This window comes from Pundamilia nyererei, unplaced genomic scaffold (genome assembly GCF_000239375.1).
Source record: "Pundamilia nyererei isolate P.nyererei 1_Seehausen unplaced genomic scaffold, PunNye1.0 scaffold00271, whole genome shotgun sequence".
NCBI classification, from domain to species: Eukaryota; Metazoa; Chordata; class Actinopteri; order Cichliformes; family Cichlidae; genus Pundamilia; species Pundamilia nyererei.
The window spans coordinates 258242-278115 of record NW_005187672.1 but is presented as its reverse complement, the minus strand read 5'-3'; the positions used below and the strand labels follow the sequence as shown (position 1 = coordinate 278115).

At 39.2% G+C, this 19874-nt stretch overlaps 1 protein-coding gene across 2 annotated transcripts in view; it reads right to left on the bottom strand.

The window, feature by feature from the left end:
* The window catches only part of LOC102197824 (glucosidase 2 subunit beta-like), a 161475-nt gene that overhangs the window by 127579 nt on the left and 14022 nt on the right, over positions 1–19874 (bottom strand). For both annotated transcript variants that reach the window (XM_005750377.2, XM_005750379.1), the window contains exons 7-8: positions 11998–12067; positions 7594–7672 (exon numbers count right to left, since the gene is read on the bottom strand). In XM_005750377.2, the coding sequence (XP_005750434.1) occupies positions 7594–7672; positions 11998–12067 (149 nt within the window). The remainder of the gene's footprint in view (positions 1–7593; positions 7673–11997; positions 12068–19874) is intronic.

The window sequence follows — 19874 nt, the reverse complement described above, 5'->3', positions numbered from 1 at the left end:
GTTAGCGCCATTAATGCGGTAATTACATTAACATCATTTAATGACATTAACGCTGACAGTACTAACATATCGATAGATCGATAGATAGATCGATCGATCGATAGATAGATCGATCGATAGATAGATAGACAAAACTTAATTAAGGTAAGTTTAGACTTCAATGAAAATGTTGAAATGTTAAAAATTAAATCTAGACATTTAATGATTATTTTTAAAATGATGAAACAACTACAGAGATAAAAATCTTACTTGAAAAACTTAGTGAAGGTAACCCAAAGAGCTCTGACATCTTAAATGTTGCCCCCCCCCCGGTTGTTTACGCACTGCTACCTCCCAACTACACCACAGCGTCATAATTTCTGCCTCGTTACCACCAAGGCAATGTCAGCTCGTCTACTAGGGAACCCTAGGGCATGGTCAATATTATAAAACTGTGAAACAAGCAGGATTTCCATACACACTAGGCAGGCCGTTATGGGGAAACCCCCGACCTTTCCCAGCTACACACAAAAATGTGAAATTTCCTCAACATTTCTCTCTTATCACCACCAAACAGCAACTGACTTTTCTCCCCCCCGTTAAATCCGGGGGGTTTTGTCCTCATGTTCAAAAGAAAAGGAAAAACATGTTATTTTCTCCATCTCTTTCCATTTCTGGTAGACTGAGTACGGGGCTTTAAGAGAAGCGAGTGGGTAGTAGATGGATAAGTGAAATTCACCTAGGCACAAATGTCTATAGCTTGAGAGAAGGCAATTTCCTCTAGCTCTAGTTCACAAGCACATTGCTGGAGTCCAAGCTTGGTTACACACTGGTGCTCCTGAAAATGTATTGTCCTACAGGTAATACCCAAAGAAATAACAGTTCCGTCTGATTTAGTGCAAATGTTTCGGTTTGAGTATTGAAATCATTTCTGTTCAGACGACGGCTGCATCTGACGTTCAGAGAATAGCAACAGCACAACATAAATCTCAGCTGCTTTTTTTTTAATTTAACAACGAAAAACATTCTCCTTCATCAGCATGATTACCTTTCAAACACGAGTGGACCTACATTATCAGCTCTTTTTTTTTTTTTTACAGGAGTGGACGGCTATAACATAATGACAGAATAGCGACAGAGAGCCACTTCAAAATATCCCTTCTCCCTCCCGAGCTCAGCGCCTCCTTTGATCATCAAATTGTTCTCCTGAAAATCCTCTCTGTTCTTGAATTATCTGGGCCGCTGAAGTGGAAGTTGAATTTTCTGTGGAGACCAAAGCTTCTTAAGAGAAAGGGGAGAAGCGGGGAAATAAAAAGATGTGAAAATGACACAAATTGAATAAGCGTGCCAAAAACCTATACCGCCCCGACAGGAGAAAACTTATCAAGGTCTTCAGACGTTACAGCCGAGAACCGACAAGGAGGAAAGTTTTCTTTTGTCTTTGTTCATATGGAGGGAGGAAAACAGGTACTTTGGTGTTATTACTTTCTTTCTTTGTCGTGAGGAAACACATTTAGAGTACGCACAAGCTGTATAGTGAAGTAACGGCAACGTTAAAGTCGCCAGAAAATGTGTTTCTAAGACAGAAACACCAAAGAATCAATAAGAGGGTTTAAAAACAACACCTTTTACTTAAACCCGCACCAATACACGCAATTAACTTTTAAAGGCACACCTGTTGCTGCCCCTGGACCTTGATTAAGGTGCTAACGTGGGGCCGCTTGTCAGTTCTAGTGTAAATTGCCCGGTAACCACTGTCAATGGCACCCTACTTAATTTGCCCAGCTTGATCACGGTTTGTTGTGGTTGCAGTTAAGTACACATTTTCATATTCATGCATATTCAAACTGATTCATCCTCTTCAGATGCAGCTGAATTCATTAGGAATGTCTCCCCGTTAGCAAGCAGGGGAGAAAAACGTGAGAAAAAAACCCAACAACAACAAATGAGCACAGATTTTTTTTGAGTCCTTCATGTTGGTTAAAGCGCTGGAGCTGCACGGGTTTGTTTTCCGTTGCGTGCCGACACAACAAACGAATACGGTAGAATTTTACAGAGGCTAAAATTAGCAAGCCAAAGCAAAAAATACACATCGTCACCCCTTATGGAGTGGAGGACAGTCCAACTCCAACTAAATACAGACAAACTAATTTGTGAAAATATCTGTAAACACATTTTCGGCCTAGTGAGAACCTACCCAAAGGCTCAACTCCTCATGCCCTGCAGTGGGAGAACCCAGCAGACGTGCTTTGATTTTATTTTTATTGTAATTTGCATGTTTGTTTATTATTGTGCATATGATTTACAGGAGGGAAAAGGCAGAGGAAAATTTAAGCGTTGGCCATTTTTGTTTACAGCCAGAGATTTTTAGTATGTACTGCCTGGTAAGAGGGAGGCTCAACAAGTTTAGAGTGAAGCAGACAGCCGCGTTCTCGCACACAGCAGCTTGAGGGAAAATCACTGTGCGCTTCCTGTTCGGAATTCAAATGACTGTGGAAGGAACCCTGTTGTATAAGTGGGGGAAAAACATCGAACCAGTCAGGGAAGCGCACAGCTGATCGAAACCAGATAGCAAACTTGCAGACAATGCAACAGCAGATTAAATCAATATTTGATTTTGAGATAGCGCTATATAGTATACTAAGATAAAACTACTAAACTACTATTTAGACATAAAAGGGATATGTTCGATGGTGTTCTTATGCAGTAGGCAGGTTGACAGGTCTGACATTCCTACCTACGGTCCAGATGCTATAAATACTCACCAGTGCACCAGCTGTGCACTGATCCACAGATGAAAGTACTCCCAAGTAAATGCAGTACTTACTCCAGGTGTTTTGGAAAACTACTTATACCTTTTTCAAAATGTTATTAATTGATATAATTCGAATATATTGTTGTAGTTTATTCACATTTACAAAATAGCACAACTACTTTCTTGCAACCAAAAGAGAAAAAATGATATTGCCTTGTGACTCCATTGAATTCTTTCACAAATGGCAACTGATTGCAGGTAGCTGCAGTCTGACTCAGACTGATTTTAACAGCTGGCTGCGTCGACAGAATGGTGAAGGTTTGTAAATAACTGCAGTGCAGTTTGCAACATTTGCAACATTTGCAATGGAGGACTTGATGCAACTAGTTGCCAACTGGTTGTATCCTGGTTGTATTCTGATTTCATGCTGATTGTATTATATAAGTGCCTTTGCTATCCTGCAGAAACTATGTCACTCTTCCTGGTGGAATTTCAGAATTTCTGTTATTAATTTGTGAAGTTCTGGCTGGACTGTCAATGTAACTATGAAGTATGATGATTATGGACTTTTGTGTATTTAGACAGCAACAGATTTGCAATTTATTACAGTTAATTGCTATATAACAGTTTCCATATAATTACCAACTTGAAACCAGTCAATCACAAACTGATAGCAGACTGATTTGATCTTATTGCCATTTTACTGGCATCCCGACACCCTGACAGTTGCTTTGAAGACAGCAACCAAAGGCTGCGAGTGATCACGGACAAGGTTCCCATCTTTAAACCAACTAACGGAGAGAGTGCGATTGCAAATTTCCCAATCATAATCATTTTGTTTATGTGGCAGTCTGCAGCATGACGTCAGTAATAATAACTCATTTTTAAAACTGAGTCATACATATAACAAGAAACTTTACAGATTCACAGATTTTCTTTCTGTCAAATCCCAAATAACACGGAGTGTGTATCTACATGTGTTTTGCTGGAACTTTAGCAACACTGTGCAATGAGAAAAAGCAGGCTGCTTCAAGAGTCTGGGTGATAAAGAGATCGGTGAGAGCAGGTTAAGCAAGGTTGTGTATTTGTCAGTGAGAACTGGAGGTGAGATTTGAACTGCAGAAAGAGAGTAGAGGTCTGTGGCATAACTTCAGACTCTTTCAAGGAGCATGGAGGGGGGAAGAAAGCCTAGATTATACTCTGTGGCAGACATGGAAATGGACAGCTGGAGACATGTTGGCTGAGAAGTAATTCCTGCTTTCCTATACTAGTCCACTAGCCTGGAGCGCCCGCAAAGTTGTAAGTGCACAAAAAACAAGCAGGCACGCGGACATCCCCATGGACGCTTGCACTCATCATCTTAGGATAAAATTTCTGTCATTCAGACTTGAGTGGACCCTGGCGGATGCGGAAATTCAATTCAATTTTGTTCAATTCAGTTTTATTTATGTAGCACTGTGACAAAGTGGGTGACAACACCGTTTGTCCATATTCTTAGTTAACATTCTTGTTTTGATTTAACCATATTTCATATGCAATCTGTAATAGGCAAACATCTACTATCCCGGGTTTGTTTATGTTTTGCACTTTTACAGATTATATAATATAACATCTTGGTTTAAATCAATTCCTACAAGTTTAAGTTAACATGTTATTTATTTCAACTGTTAATTTGTATTATTTAGAACCTTACCTACCTGTCTTCTAGAAACAAAAGGAGGAAATGTAGTTTTACTTCCTGCTTTATAGCTTCTGGGTTAATCTGAGGTCACAGGATGAGACCAAGTGCAGAAGGGGAAGAATTCTTGTAATTTAATAAAGTTGATTTTAGAGTGTTTATGGATAAATAGATTTAATGATGTAATATGTATTGATTACACCATAGAGTTTATGTTGCCAGTAAAGAGTAGCAGTAGAGGTTTGAATATAATCATGTTCATCTTACCTACTGAATGGAATAGTCCAGAGGAGAGATTGTTTGGTTAAGTGGACTATTTAAGCAGAACTCAGGTGTTTGAGAAGAAAGGTTCAGGTCAGTGTAGCTGTGCGCAGTTTGACCTTAATTTCCGTTGATTTAACTTCAGTTTTATTTAGCTGAACTGAGTTAACTTAGAGTTGAGTTTTTTATTGGTTTCTTTGTAAATATTGTTTGGGTCACAAAATGGTGAATAAATCACTTGCTACACTGGACAGCATCAGTCTCATGCTCTTCTTTGACTGCTTAAGTCAAGTCCTGCCACAAGCACCAAATCACAACAACAGTTGCCTCAAGGCGCTCCAGCAATACTGTTTAGAGATATGGAATAATATTTCCTCATATATGTATTTATTCATATGTAATGGATTTAATGACGTAGAGAAATACACAACCCCAAAATTATATACATTCACATATCCATTGATGAATCATCAAAGACAACTGGCTCAGATTGGTAGTAATTAGCAATAGTGTCCAAACACAACATTAGCATCAAAGACTAAAACGCTTATGTTGCTTCACATTACAGTCAGCTGCTCTAGAAATAACTTGAAAGTCTTTGAGAGTCTCTACTAAGTTGTTCAGCTTGCTCCATCTCTGTCTTCCCAAAGCACATGAAGACTACCTTGTTGTTTCACTTTGCCACTGTTATTTTCACTGTCTGCTGTGTACATGCTGAAGCAATTATATGTGTAACAATCAAGATTGTAACGATTAAACATCAAACATCAAGACAGCCCCGATGAGTCCAGAAGCACTTTTGTAGGCTTTAAGAATGCTTCTATAAACCCTACAAAGTACCAGATAATGGGTCGAACATCAGCACTGACGGGGTCCGGACTCACATTTGAATGTCGGGATAAGGAAAGGAATCAAAGGCAAATCTGCTATAAAGTCCTGTAGTCTGACGCGCACTAAAAGGGTAATCTCTTCTGGCAGCGAAATTGACGAGCGGTAATTCAGCAGAATATCTGGATGCAAATATGCAGAATGTCCTGTTGTTGATGGTGTAGACACGGTGTGGAAGCTATGGGTTTGTCTGTGTTTTCATGATGGTTTTCAGTAATGTTGAGGAGTAAAGTGTTTTTGTGCCACTTAAGTTTACTAATTAAAATGCAATAACTTCCACTTTTTTTAAAATAACTTCTTGAAAAATGAATGAAAGTAGCATAAAGCATGTTAAAACCAATCATAATAACAGAAATCAATTAGATTAGATCAGTTAGCATTTCCTCAAACATTACTTTTAACACACTGTTACTTTTTCCCCCAAATTAAAATAAATCAATCAATAAATCAATAATAAATATATCAAAGAATAAAAAACAACTCCAGTAGGTGCAGAAGTTTCAACCCACCTGCAATGCGGTGAAGTACTCATTAGTTTTATCATAAAATGAGAGGGTGGGGCTTACGTAGATGTCCTGTGACTGTCTACCTGCACTCTCAGATACTAATTGTTACAAAAAAGTATCCATTTGCAACATATTGTTGCAAATGGATACTCATTTGCAACAATATTGAACAGTGCCGTGTTTGCCTCTAGCTGACACACAACCTCAGCACCCTGCATACAGACAGCACACAGCCCCTCCCCTCACTAGCAGCTGAACACTGCTTGAAACAAACAGACACCCTCATCTTTATGAGGAATTTCCTGTTTCAACAACACTAAAGTATTAAAACATTATCATAAACATTAACCTGGCCACCGCACACCTTGGCACATTAAGTCATCTGTTGTTATTAAGGTAGTAGGTACTACTACTGCTACTGCTACTGGGGGCTAAGCAGCAAATGTAATCAATTCCTCCCATCTGCAGAATCAATAAAGTGAATTTCACAGCATTACAAAGTTATTTGTGTTTGAAAATTGTTACACTTCTCTTAAAGTCCCTGACTGAAGCTGAGAAAAGGCTGTTTGATCAGCAGAAGAAGTACGGTGAGAAGTCACCAGACACATAAACAGGACTGTAGCTGAATACAAAAAAAGATGCTTTTTAATGTCTTAACTTCTATGAAAAATTATACTCCTGGGTGCCACTATTGAGTGTGAAATTCCAGTGTTGTGACAACCCCGGTGCACACAGAAAAGCCAACAAAGACTGCATTAGGAGGTTGGATGGATGGATGGCAGTGGCACAAGTCATAAAAGCTGCTCTGATGAGACTTGGGTTAATTTCCTGTATATTATTATCATTATTATTATTATTATTATTATTATTATTATCATCATTTTCACTCACTGTTTAATCAGATTAGACAACAAAATGTTTTAGTTAGTATTTAGGTTAAAGGATACTTCTTTTAAAACGTCATACATGTTAGAAAAGCTTTATTTTCCAACAAAGAAAGAACGGGTGAAAAGACTTCCCCTACAAAGCAAAAAAAAACCCAGCTAGTTTATTTTTGAAAATACAAAATTTTATTGCCAACAATAAATGTGGCATACTTTGGTGTGAGACTAGGCAAAAGATTCCAAGGTAACAGTTTCACATAAAAAGCCTCAGACCCTCATTAACTTATTTGGCCTTAATTAAGGGAATCATCAGCTGGTGACAATTCAGAGCTGATAAATCCTCCACACTCTTCAACTCTTGTGTTAGCACTCAACAACCACGGGCTTCTCTAAGAAACTGCAAAGCTAATTGAGGCTTCCAGGATTGGGCTAGGCTATAAAAAGATATCAAAAAGCTTCCAGCTGTCATTAGGAAATGGCAGTTGAAGGGAACTTTGGAGAGCCGCACACGATGTGGACGACCAAGAAACTTTTAGTTACACAGGTGTAGCACTGGGCTATTTCCCCATCCAGCATCAAATAATCATTAAAAAATATTACCTGCAGAGTTGTAGCATAAACTATGAATAAAGATGAACTTACCAGTGCTTCACCCTCAGAGAGAACACGCTGCTCATCGTGGACAAGCACCACTTTAGCCTTGATTTCATCCACTGTCAAACTGCAGAGGGTACAAAATCAGGAAGCATTTTAGTATTTATCCCAATATTGTTTTTTTTGCCCAATATAATAAGTTGATTTCATCATGATCCACATAACATGTCATCAGCACAGCATTCACAAGCACCTGAGGCCCACTGAGTCACATTTCAGTCTCATTTCCTGTGGCAGGGATTCAAAGTTTGCACAAAAGAAACAAATACTAAACTTTTTGATCAGATGCACAACCAGTCAGTAACACAAACCGACTGCATTGAACCAACAATACATTTTGCGATCAAGGATGTTCTGCTCTGAGCTGAGCACTTCTCTTTCCTTTTACCCTATCGCAGTTTAAACTGCACAAAACATAAAGCAGCACACAGTGCAGTCAAAATCTCTCATGCCACCTATTATCCTACAGCATTTAGATCTTTTTTCTATGGCCATTCTTCACCGCTGGTGTCTTCCTTCCTCAGGTTTTACGTAAACCAGCACTAAACTGAATGGAGATAATGACTGCATGGCCAGGATCAATCCTAGGAGTCCATCAAAAGCGGACGTGCAGGCAAACATACAAAGCAAATAGCTTGTTCCACTACAGAGGATCAATGCTAGGGGTAAGTGCTGGAGAAAAGCAATGATCTCTCTGCATTGTCGAGCTGCACACAATGACGCCTCTAAAAAATAAAGAAATAAATAGAATTTGGTGTGAGGAAAACCGGCTTTGCCCCCAATCACTGAGGGCAGATGCAGACCTGATCTCGAGAGCAGGTGCTTTGCTAGGTTTCCCTGAGAAAAATATTGGTAACTCACACACATGCACTGATGAATCCTGACAGAGGGGAGGGGATAAAAAGCACAACCTGTTCATGGGCCTTTGGGAGGCTCCATCATGGTTCATTTCCTGAAGCAGTTGGTAGACTCTATTTATAGGCCAGCATACTGGTACCAGTTAATCCTGCACTGGGCTGCCAACTGCTTGCCAGCTGGCACAGTGGGTTGCACTTGTGTGTGGTGCTCAGGAAGGTTTGGGTTGAAATAATCGTGAGGAAGGCAAGAATCTACCTTAATGAACAAAGTGTGGGGGAATAATTTACCCCCCTATAACGCAATATGAATCTGTGAGACTGCAGATATATAAACTTGAGGTGTGACCAAAATATTGGAAACGCTGCATGCAAAGATATTCCACGACGTTAGCCTGCTGCGTAACTCGCAGTAGCAATATTTATACAGAATTAATATTAGTATTAAGTACAAACTGTGGTGATAATCAGCGACATCTCTACCACTGACATGTTCCTTCATGCACATCAGAGCAGATTCTAAACTTTAAAGGAAAAAAAGGAAGAAAAAAAAAAACAGGTTGCATGAAGCAATTACTGGTGACACAAAAATGAGATTAGCTCACAGTATAAATGAGAGAACAATTATCTGTGAATCTGCATTAAAGATAATTAGCAATTCCAATCAAGTGGATTAAGAATGGGATAACATTTCGCTAAGTGTCATTTGGGACAAAGCCAAGAGCTTTTTTTTCCCCTGCTTTGTGCACGATAAAGAGCCTGTAGTGTGCATGCTAATCTCGATCAAAGTCCCCGGCAACGTGCAAGCGTCAGGTATACCAGCAAATTTGCATTTATCATAACGGCGACTAAATCAAGCTTGACACTCGGGCATGTGAGCCGCAGAGCCACACGGGGAGGGGAGGACTGGTGATGTAGCACACAAGCGCAAAGCCTTCACCTGCTTTATTCAAATGGGCATCAGGACACGTCCTGCATCAAGATAGCCAGCTCACCGAATCCACATGCTGACAGGCTGAGACAATGGCTGGATAGAAATGAGCGACACTTGCAGATATTTCAGCTTAGTAATGTGTTTGTTTAAGTGCGAGGCGGTGCTTTGGATGGAGTGGATGGATGGAGGCAGAGCCGGGGAAGGAAGGAACTGTGGCTGGGAGGGGGTGGGCAGGAGGGCTTGAATAATGGTTTGCATCCAATCGCAGGAATGCATAAGTGGGCATATAGCGCTCTGCCAGAAAATCGCTGCACAAGCAGTTCGTCCTCGATGCGGCCATATGTTTTATAGCACTTTCAGTTTACTATGCTTGGGCCAGCTTGCTTTCCGGAAGAATATGCCCAGTTAGCTTAAGAAGTATCGATTTTTTTTAACTTCAAGCATGTTGTGGGGAAAGTGAGGATGTGAGGGTGTGGATGGCTGTGGAGAAAAAGCATGAAGGGGGACAGGCTCATTGGATATCATGGACTCCGTTTTTCTGCAAGCCACTAGAAAAATTTACATATCTTCCCTGGCAGCAAAACGGATGCCATTCCCTTTAAAGCTGGCCGCCGTCAGACGCCGATCCTGACAGCAACTTAGTTCGTCTGTGTAGCTGCAAGGAAGGCCGGGAGATTGGAAAGCGGAGCAACAAGTGAGCCTGCTGAGACTTGAAGATTGAACAATGCAAATAAGGAGAAGAAATACTTTTTGAGGCTTGCTGGAGAATAAATAGGTGTAGGAGTTCCAGGGAATGAGATGCGCACATTCGACTCAGACTGATGAGACTTCACTGCTCCACAAGTTAAGGTGGAACTAATGAGTGTAATCCATATTCATATTGATGTGAACACCCATTTATTTTATAGCACGAGTAATGCAAGACAGAATAAATGCGAGTGACAACCTATAGTTTTAATCCAGTGTTATGGATCTTCTTTATCATATTTCATGTTGTTTTGGTTTCACTCTGCTGCATTAGCAGAATTTTTTTGAGGGTATCTGACATGATAATATTTCCTAAAACTCTCCGATTCAGTCTGCCGGAAATTAAAGGAACTTCTTCAACAGTATTTTTTTTTTTTTTTGTGGTTGTTATTTCGTGTTTTGTGTTACAGTTTCATTTGACTGCTAGTGGCCGGTACATTAATGACTGGCCTTTGTCACCAATCAATTTGGAGAGAACAATGTTCAAAGACAGGCGATCATTTGTCAGGAAAAAAAGATAAAATGTAACAAACGATTTAAATTCAGCACTTAACTTTAGCTCTCTTATGCAGCTTTCTTGTCCTTTCTGTAATTACAAGAAATTACTAGTTCTCCAGACTTCTTGAAGGACATTCAAAGCTCTTCTTTGGATCTTGGCTGCTAGATGATCCCACACCGCTCCAAGAATGCAGTGGTCCGGGTTCTGGGGGAGGCCAATCCATGACTGATAGTGTTTCTATCCAGGTATGGTATTACTGCTTTGGCAGTGTGTTGGGCAGCCATAGCGAATCAGATGCTTTCCAGATTGTCTTACAAGGTGTATCAAACTCTAACCATGCTTTTCCATGGTCATAATTTCATACATTCATACATACAAGATCCCCAACACCTATTGACAACCATTTGAACCAAATTGGAGTCATCACTCCGTTAGACCTGTTACAATGGATCTTCAGTCCCGTTCTTGTGTAAACTGGCATACCCTGTTTCCCATCCTTAAGAATGGCCTTTTGGATCAGTTGAAGGGCCAGATACATCACTCACATCCTGTATCAGGTCTTTGCTGAATTTGTCCTATTTCTGAAGTCTTTATGAATAAGCCTTGAAATATTTTTCAGAACTGAGTGGTTTCTGTTATATTTCAGGCCTGTTTATAGAACAAGATAACTGGGTTTGCATTAGAAGTTAGTGACTGTAGTCGCTGCCTACGCAGCTTCTTTTGGAAAAACCCAGAAAGTATTGCAATGGTAGTCAAACCACGACTTTACTGATAAATCGTGAGGTGTGAAAACCCATCATTAAGTGTACAGGGGAGGTCGCAGGGAGACACCACACACTATTCGAATATATCAAGCTTCTGTTTAATAGCTCTTCAGAAAGCCTGAAGAAATATTGCACAAGGTCACTTTAAACAAATTACATTAAAGTCTGGCTCCTTGGAAGCAATATATAAAGAAATAAGGGGTGGCTGAAGACTTCTGCAGAGTGCTGGATGACGACATAATATTTTTTTTTGTAGTATTAGATTTCTTAGCAATGAAATAATGCGACAAAAAGCCCATTCACCCTGGCAAGAGCAGAACCCAACAAGGAAAAACTATTTCAGTATAAAAACATCACTGGTAGCCTTCAAAACCTGAATCAGTGGATCTTTATTATGCAAAACTTTGCCTGCGTAATCAACAAAGTATTAATAGAATATGGTTCTAGCTTGGGGGTGGGGTGGGGTTAGCATTATAAGGCTGACACTTCATACGCATATGAGTGCAGGTTTCTGGACTCACTAGAATGGGCAGCACTGGCCAGAGCATGAAAACAAAAACAGGACTCAAAAGAGTCTGAATACAAGTTATTTACCTGCCATCTTTATTGGTGTCCAATAAATGGAAAATGCTGGTAACGGAGCTGTTCTGATGTCTGATGAGACCTAAAATTAAAATAAAATAAAAAAATCACGTGTTACTGTAGAATTATGAGATTGTTTAAATAGCAACCACTTCCATCTGAATGCAAACTGAGAGGCAGGAATGAAGAAAAGGATGGAGCTGGATTTAAAAAATATGGGGTGTGGGGGGGTGTGGAGGGCAATCAGGCAATGAGTCAGTCACGCTGTGCAAGAACATTTGGTTTCCCTGTAGGAAAAGAAAAAAGCATGGCAGAGTCCAGAATGCAATCAGGAGGCTTTGTGCTGTAACGGCTGGTATGACAGTGATTTCCCTCTTCTCCATTCATGTACACAGGCAGATGAAAAGGAGACGCAAAAACTTCCTCAACCCCCTTTTTCCAGCGAGCATGTGACCCCAACCGATTCATTCTGTGAATCCGCATTCACTGCGAGTGGAAAGGAGAGGAAGTTCTCTTATGTTCAGCACTGAGCATGTCCCGTGTCATCGGCAGAGCAGAGAATGTACGAGGGGTAAACTGATTGGCCCCTAAGTCTGGGGAAAAACACTTTACATAATGCTAATTGCACATCCGCCGCAATTATCTTTCTGTACTAATTACAGAAAAGCTCATTTTGAAATTACCATTTCTTCCCAGTGTACAGTAAAGCAACTGTGTTAAGTGTGTGATGCAGGGGGGTTTAAAAAATGATCCCTTTTCTCAAACCCATCTTTGCCAAAATAAATCCATATTTATTAAGGCATGCTGTTTCTGGGATTAAAAGTTTTAAAAGATGCTAGATCCTACGCCACTCCTTGACACCCGAAACATGACCGGGAGCTGCAAACGTCTACGGAGAAGCCAGATTCCCGTCACCCCACCCTCTGTTTGTTGACTGTATTCAACCCCGGGAGTTAAACAAGATTTGCTAATATTCTCCTGCAATACACACAGCATCTGTCATATTAGTGGCTTATTCCTTTGTTTGAACAGCACTCTATTCCCAACCTAATGCTTGACATTCTCAACCCATCCTCTGGCCGCTCTGTCTCGCAAGAAAAAAAAAAAAAGCGAGCGCACTAAAGGAGCAAGAGAAATGGTCTCATCCCTCGCTCTACTGCAGAGCCATAGCTATGAAAAACAACCATAAGGAGGATGGATGGAGACGAAGGCAGGGGAAGAAAAAAAGATAGAGTGGATGCAGGGGATTGGAGGGCGGTGGGTGGGGTGGGGGTTGGTTGGCAAAAGGTAAGAGGAAGAGTCGAGAGGAATGGGGAAAATAAAAGAGGAGAGAGGAGGAGGGAGAACAAACAAAAAAAAAAGAAAAATTGGGGAAAGAGGTTCAAGACATTGGCTCTTTAGGCCGACGGCACATATAGGGGACTATGTTTACTAATGGACACCATCAGTCATCCACCCATGTTGCTCGGGCAATATCACGGCACACTCGTAAAATAAAAGAGAGGCACAAAGAGAACAGAGGGAAATGGAACATATCAGCGGGAGACTGCAGATCTACGCCTAGCCTACAGACCATGTTATCCACACAGAGCTTTGTTATTGTAGGCTCGCGTTGCACTCCAAGGCTAAGAAAACACACATTGTCCTGTCTTTTATATACCATAGGCAAGATTTCCAAGAAGGGAAATTACAGTTTTCTGTATGAAAAAAAACAACTTTGAAATGGAAATAGATCAAACGCTGCAGGTAGAATCTTTTTTTTGTTTTTGCTTTATCGATGGGATGACAAGACTGGAAATCCTGATAGAAACCTGAAAATAAATATTTGAAGCTAAACGGTGCGTTTAACGGTGAGCATCAGAATGGGAAAATGAAAAAACACTGCAGCACAATGAGAGCGTTGCAGTGTACAAAATCAATATCTTACTCATTAGAGTTTGCTCATAAATTCATCAAGGTTGTGATTACAGTTGCTGAGCTAATTGCTTATTCCCAGAACTCTTTTCAAGGTTCCCACATGGCTGTGAGTGATTTTTCCAGGAAATTTTTTAACAACCTGAAACTGATATGACACGCAGGTTTTACAAATGAGATAAATGATTGTGCTGCAAGGAAGCTCGGGTATTCGTAACTCGAAAAATCAACTATTAAATTACAAGGTACAATTAATAAAGATGAAAGAATAAAACTAGTCTACATTCTCTGTGGAGAGCTTAGCAGAGCTACCATCACTCAGTCCTGCTTTAGGACTAAATTACCACAAAAATACTTTAAAAATATATCAAATTTAATGGAATTTCAGAGTGAAGCTCTGTTTTCAGTTTGGGCTTTTGCTGCTTGACTGAAAATGTCAAGCCTTATGGGACCTTCTGAACTCTTTTATGTTTGACACTGTTTGTTTTGCTCTACAAGGACAATCAAGCGTTTCCTTATCTGGAGAGGAGACGTATAAGCGGGGATATGAAGCGCTCTGTTAGAGTTCAGAACAAGAAGACAATGCCTGCTGCAACACGTGTTACTGCATTATTTCAAGAAGACATACGTTTTATAAAGTCTAAAGTCAGGTAGACAAGAATTTTTGTTATTTTCCTTTGTGCAAATCATGTTTTATTAGAAATAAAGATCAAGAACCTGTAGCCTTTTGAATTCATAATGGACCCTGGTTTCCAGAGAATAGGATATAATAGTACAGCCAGTGTTTATGACTGGATCTGGTCCATATAGATTAGCTCAGGGGAACTACTCGAATCCTCAGAGGCAAGATAGCAGACACTCTAAGTGCTTAGTACATCCTTCATATACAAAGATACAGACATTCTCTATATTAATATATTCCAACAATACATATTTTGTTGGATTCAGTTAATCTCTTCCTATTCTAACCTACTATTAGTATTTGCATTTACATGTGAATGCACATTAAAGACAGGGAAGCGTAATCATCTATGGCTAACGGGCTTATAGTCTATTTCTCCTTCAAACAATTTTTATACAGAGATTTCCTTACATATACAGTACTGTGCAAAACTCTTGAGCGACACTCAATTTCTTTATATTTTGCTTGGAAAATGGGAAAAGAGTACATCAGTTTATTCAAATATGTACAAACACACATGGAAATACAGTATCTAAACCAAAATTTGTAAAATTCTAACAAGCAAATACTAGTCCTACATTTCCTCATACTTCATACAATAAGCCAAGTTTATGGCTAGCAGTTCTTTATGAATGATGCTGTTAAAAAAATTAGTTTTTTTTTTTACTGTTTTTAATACTACTTACTGCATTTTTCAGAAATTCAACTAAAGAAATGTGAACAAATAATGAGGTTTTTGACGAGATGTTGGTAACAAAGTGTTTACATTTGGATACAAAGATACAATTTACATTTGGTTCTTTGATGAGTTGTCTGCTATGTCTGCACGACACTGGTTTATCCCTTGAGTTAGGTGCCTTTTTTAATCCTTCAGTGATTCATAAATCTGTAAAGCTTTAAAAGACCTTCGTAAAGTCAAAACAACTGTTTCTCAAGGAAACTTCAATAAAAATAACAGGAAATTAAAATACAAAGAAATGAGGGGTGGCTCAAGACTTTTACATAGCAAGTCAAAGTCCACTTAAAAGAAATTAAATAAAGGATACTGAATCCCATCTTTATTTGATGCCTTCAGGAATAAAGACAATAAGCTTGTATCACACACATACTATGCTCTATATTAGTATGTTCTACTATCAGTGTTGGGGAGTAATGTACCGCCGTTACGTATTTAAAATACAAAATATGAGTAACTGTATTCCGTTACAGTTACTGTTTAAAAAGGTGGTATTCAGAATACAGTTACTTTGTTGAAATAAATGGATTACACGGCGGCCTTTTCCTGTTTCATATGTTAGGCTATACCCTCTCTATTTTTGGTAATTCCACGCTGGTGGAAACCCAAACAAAACACGTGTTAAGAGGCTCTTTGTCTCAATCTCGCAGCCCATGTCACCTCTACTTGCGGCCCGCATAATGACATGAAGAAATATTTTTTAAAATTATTATTCAAAAAATGATTTAATATGAAGGCAGAGTGTTGCAGGCATAGCCCTAAAGAATGTAGCCTCATGGGCAGTGTAGCCCAGTTGTAAGTAAGCTATTAAGACTCGACTGTACACCGTGTTCGTGTTTTCCTCCGAAACTATAAGCTCCGTTGGAGCAGCCTTTCAACGCCTCTCTCTGTCTCTCGCTAGCAAAGACAAGTAAAGCTATTTTTCGGCTACGAACCCGACTTATTAGCCAGAGGTCCCTTTATTATGGTTCGGAGCTGCGGACATGTTTTATATACGCGCGGAATAGTTTTCTATACGAGATCACTGCAAAAAGTGCTGCCTTACCTAATGTCCACCCTACTGTTACTCATTTTATGTTAGGATTTAAAAAATCTAGCTGGTATTGGTATGGCGAGTATCCATTTAGTAATAGTAATAAATCACACAGCAATAGTACATTCATGTAGTTGTAAAAAGCATGATAATATATTAAGTAATCCAAAGTATTCAGAATACGTTACTCTCATTGAGTAACGTAACGGAATACGTTACAGAATACATTTTGGGGCATGTATTCTGTAATCTGTCGTGGAATACATTTTAAAAGTAACCTTCCCAACACTGCATACTATGTTCATGTTAAGCAGATATGGTAGAGGCGATAATATTTTGGATAAAGCAGCAAACTTTTTTTTTAAATTCCACATTTACATCATCCTAACTTCTCTGAAAACAATCCTAACACTCTATTTTAGTTATAAGATGCAAAACTGTAAGTAACTTTGGATGTTTGCCTCTTACAAAGATCACTTTCGTTGCTCCAGATTGACGAAACGTGGAAGAGCAATTTTGAAAAAACAAAACGACATTGAACTGGTTGAATTAAAAAAAAAAAAAAAAGTTAAATAAACAGAAGAAATAACTGTTAGATAAAGTGATTATTAAAATTATCCATGTCACAAAAGTTTGGGTCATCCTTATGTTCATGGCAGCTGTACAAATCGCTGTAAAAAATAGCTACGCTTGTTGAACACATTATGTGTATTTTTTTTTTAAGATGTATTTAGCAACTAATGTATTCAGGTACGCCTACACATCAAACATCTGAGTCGACTCTGTTTCAATATAATTATGAAGTGGGTTGAACTGCGTGGTCCAGAATATTTTCCCCATTTGGAGTTTTACTGTTTACAACCAAAATGTATGAGTGTACTTTTTAAATATAACCAGCCTTTGATGAACTCTTTGAATTACATGTGGAAAATGTGTGTGGTGTGCTATAACGACAGCAAACTAAGCCTATTTGGCCGCCTTGGCATTCTGCAATCTCTGTATTCATGCTACAGGCCATCCACAACTGCACACGAGCAGAATGGAAGTGGTTTGCAAAGCGGTCTGCTAGAGAAATCAGGTCAACCATTGGATTACCAATGAACTTGAGGAAATCCCCTCAAACTATGGATGAACTTCAAGTCTGCGTAGCTTTGCATTACTGGATGTACAGTAAAAGAGAAAAACTAGCACGAGTCGTACACTGTGCCTCTATATGATGGAGTTAATATCAAGCAAACATCATTAAACAGGGAGGAGACCTCGACGTGAACCCAAGGCTTATCATGGATGCCATTAAGACGGAAAGAAAACAACCGCACACGATCAGCGTCCTTTCTCATTAGCTGGGAATAACAAAGTCTTTGCTATTCAGTGAGGATTTACTCCTGATTTCCCAACATGCTCGGCAAAATGGGAAAAAAAAGGAAAATCAAGCCCACTGCTTTGCTAAAAGAAGAGCACTGAGTAACCCAGCTGTGTCTATGAACAAGCATATTCCTAATAAAAATGGGACATATGTGAAGGTTGGACTCATTGATTGAGTTTTAGTTCCTTAACAAACTAACTTGATAATTTAAAAGAAGGAAAATGGCAAATGCATGGTGCTTGTTTAGAATCTAATAAACGCATGAACTATATGCCACACATATCGAAATCAATACGACTTAGAATGTTGTCCTGTCACGTCTGAGACCCGCAAAAAGTCCTGCAATATTTCTTTCACTGTATCGCACACAATGTGCCACAAGAAACTAATTTTCTTTGAGGGTACAAATAACCTGGCCCTTTAAAACTTCTCAATAACTGCGCGTGAAGCCCTGGAGACACGTTTGAGCGACAGGCGCTGTAAAGGGAGAGACTGTTAAGTTCTACTTTGCAGGCTCAGCTGGTTGTTCTTCTGGCTTTTCATTCTTATTTTGACTCATGCGACTGACAGGTCAGAAATGGAAAGACGAGATATTCGTGGAAAAAAAGTGTCTGTCTCGTTGTGATGTTTCTATATTTGTTTGTAACTCAATGCGTGTCCTCACGAGTACAACGTTAAAAGGTCGTTTAAGGCAATTGTTTTATCGACTGTTTCTTGCGACTCAAATGCATAATTAAGATAACTAACTGAAGAGGCTTTCTTAATTATTATTTCACAACTGTGACACTATTGACAAACATGCTGCAGAGTTACAGTGACATAAAAGAAAATGTGGTAATTTAGTTCATTATGCTTTGCAATTTTCCTGTAGACCTGAGATTAACCCTATGTAATGAAAATGTGTTTGTAAAAGTAACAATTGTAAAAACAAAACAATGAGTAATAATGATTTAATTTGAAACTGGAGTGAAACTGGTGACCCTTAAATTACATCCTAGAGTTTGTTTGTTTGTTTTGTTGTTGTTTTTAAAGGCAGGTGGTTCCTGAAATTATGTTTTAGCCAAATCATAGCCATCAAGTTATAGATCAGTAGTGCAAATTACAAAGTGAAGGCCATCACACACGGAGCCTGTTGGAAAAACATGACAGGAAATTCTGGATTTTTCAGATCCAAACTTGTTGTGTAACATATATACATGCCAAAATGTTGTATTTTTTGCAAAAATTTGTCTTCAAGAAACCCTCTGTGAAAGAAATGAAGTCTGCACCAAGCGATGATGAGCTAGTCCTTTGACTGGTCAGATCTGTTTATCCAGATCTGATCAGTTGTAAAAAGCGAGCTTGGTTCGGAAGAATAAATGTCGCAAATTTGTCATGTGAATTACATAGTTGGTGTGACCGTCTGCATTAAGAATTTACAGAATTTACATATCCGGTGTTTAAAGGCCTTAACTCATTATACAAATACTATCATGATATTCCATAATAATAACAATTATACTGCGATACAGTAATCCTGCAGTACGTCGCTACAACATCTGAAAAATGCCTCTAAAAAAGGAGAAAATAGAGCTGGTTGCATGCATTGTCCTAACTGTCCTCCATGAGTTCCTTCTTCTTTAGCCCGAGTTGTTTAACTTCTGTTCACTTACACTCATTCATTTAATAAGCACCACCTCAATGAGTCATAATGCAGTGATTCAAGGAGTTTAACTGCTGTGGGAATCCATCTAGAGCACCTGCAATCTTTAAATAAAGATATCCGGATTTGGCAGCAGTGAATTCACACCACAGCGAAAGAGAAAAAAAGTCAATAAGATACACCGTCACATCAATACATTTTTCAGCTCCTATTGTTAGCAGATAAATGAACATTCACCAACAAGTAATGTCATAAGCAGGACAAAGACTGGAACTTTGAAGAAGCCATACACACACATGAACTCACACATTTATTAAAACTGCAAAATAAGACCCCAGATGGACGACAAAACATAGACAACACCTGCCAACACGACCACAGAAATGAAAACTGATGGTTGCAAAAACTTGAAGATGAGCAGTAACGGAAGTGAATGATGATGGCGCAGGGAACACGTGGGGGGGGTGACGACTAGCAAAGGTCAGCTTGCACACCTTGGGAGCCATGATGGATGTG